This window comes from Leucoraja erinacea, chromosome 2 (genome assembly GCF_028641065.1).
Source record: "Leucoraja erinacea ecotype New England chromosome 2, Leri_hhj_1, whole genome shotgun sequence".
Taxonomy (NCBI): domain Eukaryota; kingdom Metazoa; phylum Chordata; class Chondrichthyes; order Rajiformes; family Rajidae; genus Leucoraja; species Leucoraja erinaceus.
In genome coordinates, this window is record NC_073378.1 from 61,088,810 (window position 1) to 61,101,099 (window position 12,290).

Below are 12,290 nucleotides of genomic sequence, written 5' to 3' on the forward strand. Positions count from 1 at the left end.
TCAATAAGAATTGAGTTTTATCAAATCCTATTTTCTTTAGGACGTTTAATGTTGACCAAAAGGACCTTTTCATCGGAGAGGTCCAGCAACAATGTGCTAATTTATTGTGCCAAAAGGTGGCATGTTAAATTATGACAAAATTATGGCAAATGAAGGAAGAATGGAAACCTGCAGAAATAGTGACAACCTAAACAAAAAGATACAAAATGAAACATTGTGGCGTTTGCTTGGAAATGTGAAAACAGCAGCACTGCTGGCTGTTGCTTCTTATCAATAATCACAACATTAATTGCCAGTGTGTTATATGGACCTCAAACAGCAGCAATGGATCAGGAAATTAATAGTCAATTGTCATCTAACTTTAAGGCCTGAAGTTTTGGTCACATAATTACCCTGTGGTAGTTCTAATAGTTGCATGTCCTGAAGACGGTCCTACATCTCCTGTCAGCATCTTAAATGTTGTCGTTTTCCCAGCTCCATTCACTCCCAGGAGACCAAAGCACTAATACGGAAATAAATTGTGAAATTTAATGAGGTATGTTCAGAAACAAAAACAAATACATATTTCATCTTTCAAAGTCAAATGCACCCTGAATGAATTCAACAATATATAGACCATATTCTAGCAAATAGTTCTGAATTGTCAATTAAGACAAGTCTAATTTTTTCCAAGTGTAAGGTCTCAGACATTTCCATAATCCACATTTTAATTGTGGGGGTTGTTGGATTTTTCCAAACTGAATAGCATATCATGAATCATGGCTAACGTTATACTATACATTCAAGTACCATGGTACAAATTCGATCTAGCAGAGGTTCCAAAAACAATTAAACAATAAAGAAACAAGAGCATTTAAATGTTATATTTAGTAGCCAGATAAAGGTTGGAGACAATGTTACTGGAACATGAAGCTTTGAAAAACAACATTTACACATACCTCTCCTATCGGAACTCCCATGCTGATTCCTCTTACAGCTCTAACATTTTTGTTTAGAAAACGGTAACTTTTCTTTAGGTTGTGAATCTGTATAATGTCATTGTTTGCTTCTCCATTCTGAAGCCGTTGACATTCCCGTTTCACATCTTCATCATCGTGAGTGGTATTTTCAGCATCCAGAGAATTATTGCATCTAGACAAGATAAAATTGGATGTATAACTTTTGTCTTTATTTGAAGTACCATTAAAGATTCAGAGTAACAACACCGTTACTTGGAAAGGAATGGGGCAAGTGATTCAATATTGCAATAGGCCAAACTAAAAGCTGTTATTTTGGACTGAATTCTGTAGCTGTCCATATATTGGGCCTCTTAATGCAAGCATTCAGTATCTAGAGCAATCTTGAACCCTGAGGAAATTTACAAATTTTTAATAGTTTGTTGCCTGCTCTATAACAATGCCACTCAGAGTTCCAAGTCATACAGGACAAAGACGTGGATATGTAAGGGGAAAAAAAAATGTTGTAGGCCAATCAGTGCCACCAAATGAAAGATGAAAGGCAGTACATTATTGATGAGTAGTTCATCATAAGGTTTTGCAATGTGAATTTAAGAAATGTTGCCTTCCCTTAATAGTTAACTGAAATGATGCAGGCATAATCCTTTACTGCCAGACCTCTGTGCAAATGTATCCTATTGCAGGAGCCCTAGAAATAGAAGGAGCTAACACTTGACTGAAACCACATGGTGGCTGTTTTTAAGCAGCTTTGTACTGGAGACCACAGTTGCAACTGGGACGATTTCAGCTACTGTCAAGGCAGTCTGATTCAGCCGATTGTTATGGGCTAACTAGTGTGAAGTAGAAAGCACTGCAAGGTCTCTCCCAGGGATTCAATGCTGCATCGTTATATATCCAATACTCTGCATGGAATGAGTGCAAGGAATACAGCAATGTACTGGAAGCATCAATCCACACTTTAATGCATGCACCCATTAAGGACTGAAAAAATAAGGAATAGAAAACATAGAAACATAGAAATTAGGTGCAGGAGTAGGCCATTCGGCCCTTCGAGCCTGCACCGCCATTCAATATGATCATGGCTGATCATCCAACTCAGTATCCCGTACCTGCCTTCTCTCCATACCCTCTGATCCCCTTAGCCACAAGGGCCACATCTAACTCCCTCTTAAGTATAGCCAATGAACTGGCCTTGACTACCCTCTGCGGCAGAGAGTTCCAGAGATTCACCACTCTTTGTGTGAAAAAAGTTCTTCTCATCTCGGTTTTAAAGGATTTCCCCCTTATCCTTAAGCTGTGACCCCTTGTCCTGGACTTCCCCAACATCGGGAGCAATCTTCCTGCATCTAGCCTGTCCAACCCCTTAAGAATTTTGTAAGTTTCTATAAGATCCCCTCTCAATCTCCTAAATTCTAGAGAGTATAAACCAAGTCTATCCAGTCTTTCTTCATAAGACAGTCCTGACATCCCAGGACTCAAAGTTCTGACATCCCAGGACTCAAAGGAGTTTAAACTCTCAGTAAAGCTGCCAATGCTATTAGATTATGTTATTATGAACAAGATCTTCTTTTAAGAACTGGCAAATTAATTTATTGGTTGTCTACTGCCTTCCCTTCAAAATGCTACAGTGCCTTGAAATTACTTCAAGAAAGACCATTATTCAAGTCCCCAAATATGATGACCATCATATACTTCCTGGAGTAGTAATAATAATAATAATAATAATACATTTTATTTATGGGCGCCTTTCAAGAGTCTCAAGGACACCTTACAAAAATTTAGCAGGTAGAGGAAAAACATGCAAGGGGAATGAAATAAATAGTAGAGACATGACCAGTACACAAAGTAAAGACAGAATTCAATACAAAACACAATATGAGGCAATTAATGCACAGATGAAAAGGGAGGGGGAATTGGGGCTAAGGATAGGCAGAGGTGAAGAGATGGTTCTTGAGGCGGAACTGGAAGATGGTGAGGGACACGGAATTGTGGATCAGTTGGGGGAGGGCGTTCCAGAGCCTGAGAGCTGCCCTGGAGAAGGCTCTGTCCCCAAAACTGCGGAGGTTGGACTTGTGGATGGAGAGGAGGCCGGCTGATGTGGATCTGAGGGACCGTGAGGGTTGGTAGGGGGAGAGGAGGTCAGTGAGATATGGGGGGGCCAGATGGTGGAGGGCTTTGTAGGTGAGGACCAGGATTTTGTAGTTGATCCGGTGGGAGATGGGAAGCCAGTGAAGTTGTTTGAGGACTGGAGTGATGTGATGCCAGGATTTGGTGTGGGTGATGAGTTGGGCGGCTGCGTTCTGGACCAGTTGGAGTCGGTTGAGTAGCAATACCAGCCTCCTACATGATATTACACCTACATGATATGACAGATGAACTATCCTGAGCCTTGAAACAGATTCGTCCAAATTTCTTTCCCAATAATTCTCCAGTTGCTCGTACCAGTGAAAAGGGTGTAGAAAAAAAGTAGTGGATATTTCATACCAGATAAATATGCTGGTATATTTTTAAGAATCTAAAACCAATAAATCAAAGCAAACAGGATGAACGCCTTATTTAGTTCTGTGTTCATACACATTATTCTCTATTCATACACACAGATCTCTTATTTTAACTAAAGATAGACACAAAATGTTTGAGTAACACGTCGGGTCAGGTAGCATCTCTGGGGGAAATGGATAGGTGACGTTTTGGGTCAGGACCCTTCTCAGTCTGAATTAATTTGTTCAGAAATGTCACGTATCCATTTTCTCCAGAGATGCTGCCTAACCCACTGAGTTACTCCAGTGCTTTGTGTTTATCTTTGATACAAACCTGCATCGGTCATTTTGAATTTACCCTACCCTTTACAAAATTATAGAAGGGCTAAATGGACTATCATACCTGAGTTTGTGTAATAATTGTCCTTGGAACAGGAGTCGAATTATAATAAAAAAGCATCCCTCCAGTGTTATTGCAACAAAGACCCAGCCAAGGTATTCCATCTTAAATGGACTCATGTACGAGTCTATCCCAAATTCCATGGTGATATCAAATTGCAGCTGATTGTAGGATAGTTCTACCAACCCAAAGGACAGGCAGAACTGTGGGAAGATGATGAATGCCCAGCGAAGTACATTGTAAATTTCCAGTAAATTCTGCAGGAGGAAAAATAAAACATAACACATGGAATAATAATTCCAGAGATAATTCCAATATTTTGACCATATATTTATTAATTAACCTACCACCTATATTATATTGACCTCTCTAACACTTTTTCCACATCAATCCTCTTTGTATTAATTGCTTGTTTTCACTTAATCTCTTTACCCTGACTAAAACACAATGATACCATTGCAACATATTTCTCCCTATTTTCAAAATTGCAATCTGCATTCTATGCTTGGCTGCCTTAAAAAATGTAGTAGTAACAAAAAAGGTCAGTATTCCAAAATAATGTAGTCAAATGGGTTACGTTGATCATCACTGATGAGGTAAAGGGAATTAATATCATTGTTTAATAATCCAATTTTTGGGGTTTAAGTTTCAAAACGATAAATCTTATGCACCAGCATTTTCCTTATTCATTCTTTATAAGAACAGGTAAAAACTTTACAAAGAAAAAAAATCAACATTATGTATTAGATTCAAGGCATTATGATATGAATGGAACTATTTGGAACTAATTTGAACACAACTAGTTATTATGCACTTTGATTCTTCATGGACATTGTCAGAATTCCAATTGGTCTATCACAATTTTTCTAATAATATAGTTGTAGATTATTCTGTTCTTTTACATACCTTGTTGTTGGATAGAAGTCCCAGAAAGCGAGGAAGATAGGTTGCAAGAATTGTGCAAAGTCCCAGCACTAAATTAATTGCAGTGTAAGTTATAAAAGCAGTATCTGAACTGGTGAAGAACCTTGAAAGGAGGTACATCCAGGGTAGTGTTGCAAATCTGAAAGACAGTCATAGAAATAAAACAGATGAGCAAGCAGCAAAACCAAAACGAATGCATTCCCTCACGACTGAATATTAATAAAAATTATGATTAAAAGATCAGTTATAATTTACCACTATTTGAAATTCTTTAGATATCACATAGAACAGTGCAGCACAGGATCAGGCCCTTCAACCCACAATGCTCATGCCAAACATGATGTCAAGTTAAACCTATCGCCGCTTTAACTTACTCTTTCTAAATTCCTAAGATTCTGAATAAGTTACAAATTTAAAGGGCGATGAATTTCAACATGGGTTTTGTCCACCCTAAAATTTCCACTGTTGTTCCCATTGACAAGATTGGTAAACTTGATTGAGAAATTTTATGTTGGGCTGATGTTTACCAATCTGCTCTCTAGAAAAATCTCACGGACATTTGTGGACAGAACAGTGGCACAGCAGTAGAGTTGTAAGTAAATTGTCCCTAGGATAGGGAGTTAATGTGCTGGGATCGCTGATCGGTGCAGACTCGGTGGGCCGAAGGATCTGTTTCTGTGCTGTATCTATAAACTAAAAACTAAACCTAAAACTTGAAACAACCATATCTCTCCAAACCCTGGAGATACTGTGGAGCACCACCTCAGTGCCATTAATTCCTTCTTTTTCTGGGTTTCTGCTTTCAAAGTTTCTGATAAATATGAGAAAAGTCTCTTTTCATGAACTAAGTGTGGAGGGAGCAAAGGTAATTCAGATAGGGAGTGTGATTACGTTCTGAACAAGAAACCCAAAGTAGTGTATATATGATCCCAGGAGCGGCTCCAAGTTTGCAGGGGAATTTAGCCAGTGAAAATCATGTATTTGACAGGAACTCGCATGCTTTGATTTTAGCCATGAAGAAGCTCAAGGTTAGTATGAACATGGAAACACTGCCATCTGCAGGTTCCTGTCAGTAATCTGTGTGTGTGTTTTCCTTTATTTATCATCAGGTTCTGGGAGTCATTGGTAAACCCAGCATTTATTGGCCACCTCTAACCACCCTTGACAAGGTGAAGGGAAACTACCTTTGTTAAATGGTGCAGTCTTTCTGATGAAGGTACACCAAGAGAACTGTAGAGGAGAAAGATCCAGGATATAAATGATGATGAGTCAGCCATGTCCTTTCAAGTCAGCTGGAGAGGAACCTGCACCTATGGCTTTCCAACATACCTGCTACATTTTTCATTTTAGTTGATAAAGGCCAAGAGTTTAGGGGATGCTGTCAGAGGAGCAAACACAGTAGCCACTGTGCACTGGTAGTGAAGGGAATGCATTTTCAGGATGGTTGACAAGGTGCTTATTAAAGGGTCGATTGGTCCTGGATAACGTTTAGCTTGAAAACTTTGATTTTTAACCATTTTTAATGGTTTTCAAAAATTACAGCAGGATCTTGATCAGTTGGGTAAGTGGGCTGAGGAATGGTTATTTGAGTTTAATGCAGATAAACACAAGGAGTTACATTTTGGGAAGTCAAAACAAGGCAGGACCTTCGCAGTGGACTGTAGGACTCTTGGAAGTGTTGTAGAGCAGATAGGTTTAGGAGTGCAAGTACATAATTCCTTAAAAGTGGCGTCACAGGTACATAGAGTGGTCAAGAAGGTTATTGGCACCTTGGCTTTCATCAGTCAGGGTATTGAGTATTGAAGTTGGGATGTTATGTAACAGTTGTACAAGACATTGGTCCGGCCACATTGGAGTATTGTGTTGTTTTTGTCACACTGCTACTAAAATTAGGTTGTTAGGCTGGAAAGAGTGCAGAGAAGACGTGAAGATGTTGCCAAGATTTGAGAGCCTGAGCTGAGCTATAAGAATAGACTGGGCAGGCTTTCGGTCTGAATGAAATTTCATTGCCTTGCAGTCATACATATAATAAAAATGACAAAAACACACAATAAACACAAATTTAACATCCACCACAGTGAGTTCACCAGGCACCTCCTCACTGTGATGGAAGGCAAAAATCTTAAAGTCCTTTTCTCTTCCCTCCTTGTTCTCCCTCTGCCCCGAGGCGATCTGTGAGCTCCCGACTCCCGTGTCCGATCCTCCGAGGTCAGGTCGCCGCTGGAACGCCACAGCTCCGTTGTCGGGTCGCTGCTGCCGCCGGAACGCCACAGCTCCGTTATCGGGTCGCCGCTGCCGCCGGAACGCCACAGCTCCGATGTTGCCGCTGGAACGCTGCCCCAGCTCCGAGGCCGCCAGCTCCGCCATTAAGCCTCGGCGCAGACGGAGACGAACACGGGGGATACGACAAGAGAAGTCTCATCCCCCCGAAGGAAGAGACCAAAGAACCCGTTCCCCCCCCCCCCCCACCCCCCCCCCCCACACAACATAATAAAATAAAACCAAAAAATAACTAAAACAGGACAAAAGAACAAACAAAAAAAAGAAAAAACAAACGTACTGCAGCTGAGCCGCAGCTGCTATGGCAGCGCCAAAATCTTGAATCATGAGGAGAATAGAATGGTAGGGTCCTGAGGGGTAGGTAGAGAAGAGAGATCCAGGAGTACAAATACACAGTTCCCCAAAAGTGACGTCGCAGGTAGACAGGATGGTTAAGGTGACTTTAGCACGTTGACCTTCATCAGACGGGGCATTGAGTACTGGAGTTGAGACGTTATGTTGCCGTTACACCAGATGTTGGTAAGGCCAATTTGTTTAGTCACCCTGTTTAAGAAGGAACTGCAGATGCTGGAGAATAGAAGGTTACACAAAAAAGCTGGAGAAACTCAACGGGTGCAGCAGCATCTATGGAGCGAAGGAAATAGGCAACGTTTCGGGCCGAAACCCTTCTTCAGACTCCATAGATGCTGCTGCACCCGCTGAGTTTCTCCAGCTTTTTTGTGTAACCTCCTGTTTAGTCACCCTGTTGTAGGAAAGACATTATTAAGTGGAAAAAGTGCAAAGAAGATTTACGTGAATGTTGCCAGAACTCAAGGGCCTGAGTTAGAGGGAGATGTTATTCCTCAGAGCATAGGATACTGAGGGGTGATCTTAGAAAGGTGTATGCTATCAAAAGGGCTATTGATAAGGAGGATGCATAGTCATTTTCCCAGGAAAACAGATGGTGCCGGATTTATGGAATGAGCTGCTAGAGGGAGTAGTTGAAACAGGTACAATAACAACATTTAAAAGATATTTGAACGGGAACGTGGATAGGAAATGTTCAGATGAATATGGGCCAACATAGGAAGTTGGTCCAGCTTAGGTAGGGACCTGGGTTAGCATGGATATGTTTGATCGTGTGACCTATTTGCATGCTGTCCTACTTTATGACTGAGTTAACACAAAAAAAAACACGGATACCACTGTGCTCACATTGACACTAAGGCTGCAATGCAGTCAGTCCATCCATGTGTCTATCTAGGTTTTATCCTGTCAAACCACTCCCGACCCCTGCACACTGGCTCCAAATGCACAACAACAGTGATAGTTCATTACTGGCCAACACAAGACCTTAAATGTAACTGGGCCTTTGGCAAACTGAACTCAAAAGAGATCCCAGGAGAATACTCTTGTAGAATGCACCACAGCACTCTCGTAATACATAGCCAAATCCGTATGAATACACAGATATTCGATAGTGAGAACTTTGTATTCACTTCTTGTGATGTTGTTCGGGAGTGTGAGAAACAGGAAGTTTCTCAACCTCATCAACCAAGGTATTTCACCGTTTCTTCATTGGAAATCAAAAAGTGTAACCGTAACATTATGTGCAAGAGCATATAGTAATCAGCAGTGTTAATCTAGGATACATTTCCCTTTCAAAGTTAGAAGAATTGAGGCCTGCTATGATGCTCATGCCACTATTTTGATTGGAGTTAGCAAAATCAGCTTTAACCAAGGATTAAATCTAGGATTGTTCCCAATATTTGAGCTCGGCTCCGCATAATGAAGTTTATTTTAAAGTTTATTATTTATCTTTATGCATACTATCTTGCATAGTTCTTACCCAAATAAGATCAGAAGTAGGGACGTGGCTCCTAGATTGGCTCTGTAAGTGAAAGCTGAAAACTGGAAAGCTGCAAAGACACAAATGCACAGCACCACGGGGACCATGTACAAGATCTAGACAAAGAGAAATAAAAATAAACTGTATTTTACTGATGAAAGAAGAGAAAAAACAAACACAGCACTTATCCATTGTAGGATAAAACTTCAACGTGGTTCCACTGATTACATTTTTTCCGGTCACTGAATTAGATTCTCTTCCTTCTGTTCAACCCAGAACAGAGGACCCACCAACCCTCCTCATGGCATTGATATAACTGACAATATTGCCCTCCAGAATAAATAAATGTCAAGTCTACATATCTTCCTCCCTCCCCACCAACTGCATTAACAATCAATTGGCTATTCACAGTAATGCTTTAATTTCCCCAAAACCTTGTGGGAAATGTGCCAGAGTGCCATAAAATATGCATGTTTTCAACCAGATCATTATTGGCAGGCAGATATGAATTAAGCACGTTTTATGTCAGCACCTTGGCATTGAACCATTTATTGAGAACATTTTATTAGTCAAAGCATCTGCTTCATGTAACAATCCTCATGGATTTTATCCATGGCTCAGCCTTCAGTCAATTTGCTACCCCTGTTTTGAAGTAGAACATCTTATCCCACAAATCTGTATTCATTACATACTGTTGGAATTAGTTTCTTACTTAGTATGCACAGAAAACTATTACTACGGGTTGGGAGGAAGTATGAGAAACAATCCTTCAGATTCCTGACTAAAGAAGGATATTTGAACGTAAGTGATGGAAGGAATAGAAACTTCATATATCCTTACCATATCACACAGGAAGTTTGTGATCCAGTACAGTCTGTAACCCAGACCAGAGATATGTTGTAGCCTTTTCTGCCCAGTGAGTCTATCTTGTACAATGTAGCCGCCAATGCTTGCTGTCAAAATAGAAAAGCCCAGAAGGATACAGAACGCAACTCCACACTGTCGAAGATTCTCCAAGCTTCAGAAAGAAACAGTATGAAAATAAATCGTCAGATGCAATAGTATATGTTAACTTCATGCATATTAATTTACCAATTTACAACAGGTTAATAAATAAACAAACAAAATCACTGGTAAAGAACAAATGCTCACACGGCACGTATGTTGCAAGAAATTATTGCAGTGTATCCCAGATGTACTGTTTTGCTCTTACTGAAAGCGCCATTCCCCACCCAGAGAATCTAAACACAGAATCAACCTCATGAATCAACCTCTAAAGTAAAAAGAGAAAATACTGGAAACACTCAGCAAATCAGATAGCATCTTTCAAAAGTGAAACTGAGCTAACGTTTCCGGTTAAAGGCCCTTTATTACAACTGGGAAAGAGAAAAAAATAGATATATTTAATTTACCTAGAAGGTTGAGGGCGAATGGGGTTGGATAGGAAAAAGGAAATATCTCTGATAGGGCAAGGCCAGAATCGCCATGGAGATATGTTGTAGAGGTCCTACATTTGATAGGTTAATGAGTTAACCTAAAAGAAAAGTTTAAAAAATGGGATAAAACCAATGAGATGGGGACATTTAGTGTGTGAGAATACGGAAAAGGCAAAAATGTGGGATATTGTGAGGGAGAGAAAAACACTGAGCCAATATCATGCAGAATGATTCACAGCAGAAATTGTTAGTTTTGAAGCAGCCCAAAAAAGCTAGTCACATAGAATATAGTATTGAGTACAGATGTCTGGATCATCCCAGACAAAAGATAAAGTGTCGTGTCTCAAGCTCACATTGAGCATTGTTATAACAGAACAGGACTCCACAGGAAGATGGGCCAGGTATGTAGCTGGATGTAGAAATGTTAGGCGACAGGCAATGATGAGCTGCCACTGTGGATTAAATTTGTGTTCTACTATCTAATAAGCTTATAAAACCAGTATGTAGCGAAGCACGAGTACACATTAAAAATATGGCATTCGCAATACCAGTATTATTTTAATATTCATACTCAATAACAATTGCATTAGTTAGAAAGCACAGAACCAGACTTTCTTATAGAATCACAAAGGTGCTCCTGCTTCCAGCAGAGAATGGTTTGACCTCTGGGTTATGGTCTCAGCATTTTCCCACCACATCATTCTGTTTATATTTGTACATAAATATTTAACTATAGTTTGCATTGAAAAGTTTGTAAACAGACTTACATTTTGTCATCATTCAGAAGAGCACCACGATAAGGATGGCTGTGTAATGTAATTCCTAATGAAAAAATATTTATAGATTATCATTATTCTCAGAGCCAGAATACTTTAAGCAAACTCAGATCAAAGTTGTATCAACACAAATTTAAAAATTAGAACAATTCTACACTTAGTCAAGTCTCCCTAAAATTTGTGTCATGGACGAAACTTGACTGCCCTACCAAACACCTACGAGTCTGCCCCAGTCTTTTCTGAGATTACATTTTTGTTTACATCAAAGATGATCTATGTATGTATGTTACATCAAAGGTGATCTATGTATATAATGTAGTTTTGATAAGCAAAGCATAGTGCAGTAGGTAAGTTATTAAAATTATAGCAATAGATCATCATGCCACAAGAGTCTGTGCATACAAACTTCCAATATTATTAGTTTAAACATGCTTTCATTTGACATACCATAATCTGTCCAGTTAGCATCTGTTGGTAGGTTGGCCCGGAGGATGAGGTTATTGAGTTGGTTTAGGAGTGCTGGTTCTGCGTGAAAGCCCCTTTGATTATACCATACCTATGAATAGGCCAAAAGGACAATATTTTTTCATGGATTTGATTCCAATATTCATAATCAGATATAAAATGTTAATAAATATGAAGAGAAAATTTTTTAAATTCCTGCAAGAAGCACAAGTAAGCGAGTTGGTCATAGTCACAGAGTTATAGGTATACAGCATGGAAACAGGCCCTTTGGCCCATGCCGACCAAGATGCACCATTTACACTAGTCCCACCTGCCTGCGTTGGGCCCATATCCCTCTATACCGTTCCTTTCCATGTCTTTTAAATATTGTTTGGTACCTGCCTCAATTATCTCCTCTGGCAGCTCATCTCATATACGTGAAAATGTTGCCTTTCAGGCTCCTATTAAATCCCCCCCCCCCCCCCCCCCCCCCCCCCCCCCACTTTAAACCTATATCTTCTAGTTCTTGATTCCCCTACTCAGGGTAAAAGAGTATCAACCCTATCTATTCCCCTCATTATATACTTCTATATGATCACCCCTCATCCTCCTGTACTCCAAGGAGTAAAATCCTAGCCTTCCCAACCATTACCTATAGCTTAAGTCATCAAGTCCTCGCAACATACTCTTAAATCTTCTCTGCCCACTTTCCAACATTTTTGTTGTAGTGAGCCACAATACTCCAAATATGGCCTCACTGTGTTTT

General features: G+C 39.9%; 1 protein-coding gene across 2 annotated transcripts in view; it reads right to left on the reverse strand.

Annotated features, from left to right (window-relative positions):
• Nucleotides 1-12,290, reverse strand: part of LOC129710522 (ATP-binding cassette sub-family A member 13-like) — a 231,706-nt gene that overhangs the window by 26,313 nt on the left and 193,103 nt on the right. For both annotated transcript variants that reach the window (XM_055657542.1, XM_055657554.1), the window contains exons 50-57: nucleotides 11,528-11,636; nucleotides 11,072-11,126; nucleotides 9,709-9,886; nucleotides 8,869-8,984; nucleotides 4,743-4,899; nucleotides 3,840-4,093; nucleotides 939-1,131; nucleotides 393-502 (exon numbers count right to left, since the gene is read on the reverse strand). In XM_055657542.1, the coding sequence (XP_055513517.1) occupies nucleotides 393-502; nucleotides 939-1,131; nucleotides 3,840-4,093; nucleotides 4,743-4,899; nucleotides 8,869-8,984; nucleotides 9,709-9,886; nucleotides 11,072-11,126; nucleotides 11,528-11,636 (1,172 nt within the window). The remainder of the gene's footprint in view (nucleotides 1-392; nucleotides 503-938; nucleotides 1,132-3,839; nucleotides 4,094-4,742; nucleotides 4,900-8,868; nucleotides 8,985-9,708; nucleotides 9,887-11,071; nucleotides 11,127-11,527; nucleotides 11,637-12,290) is intronic.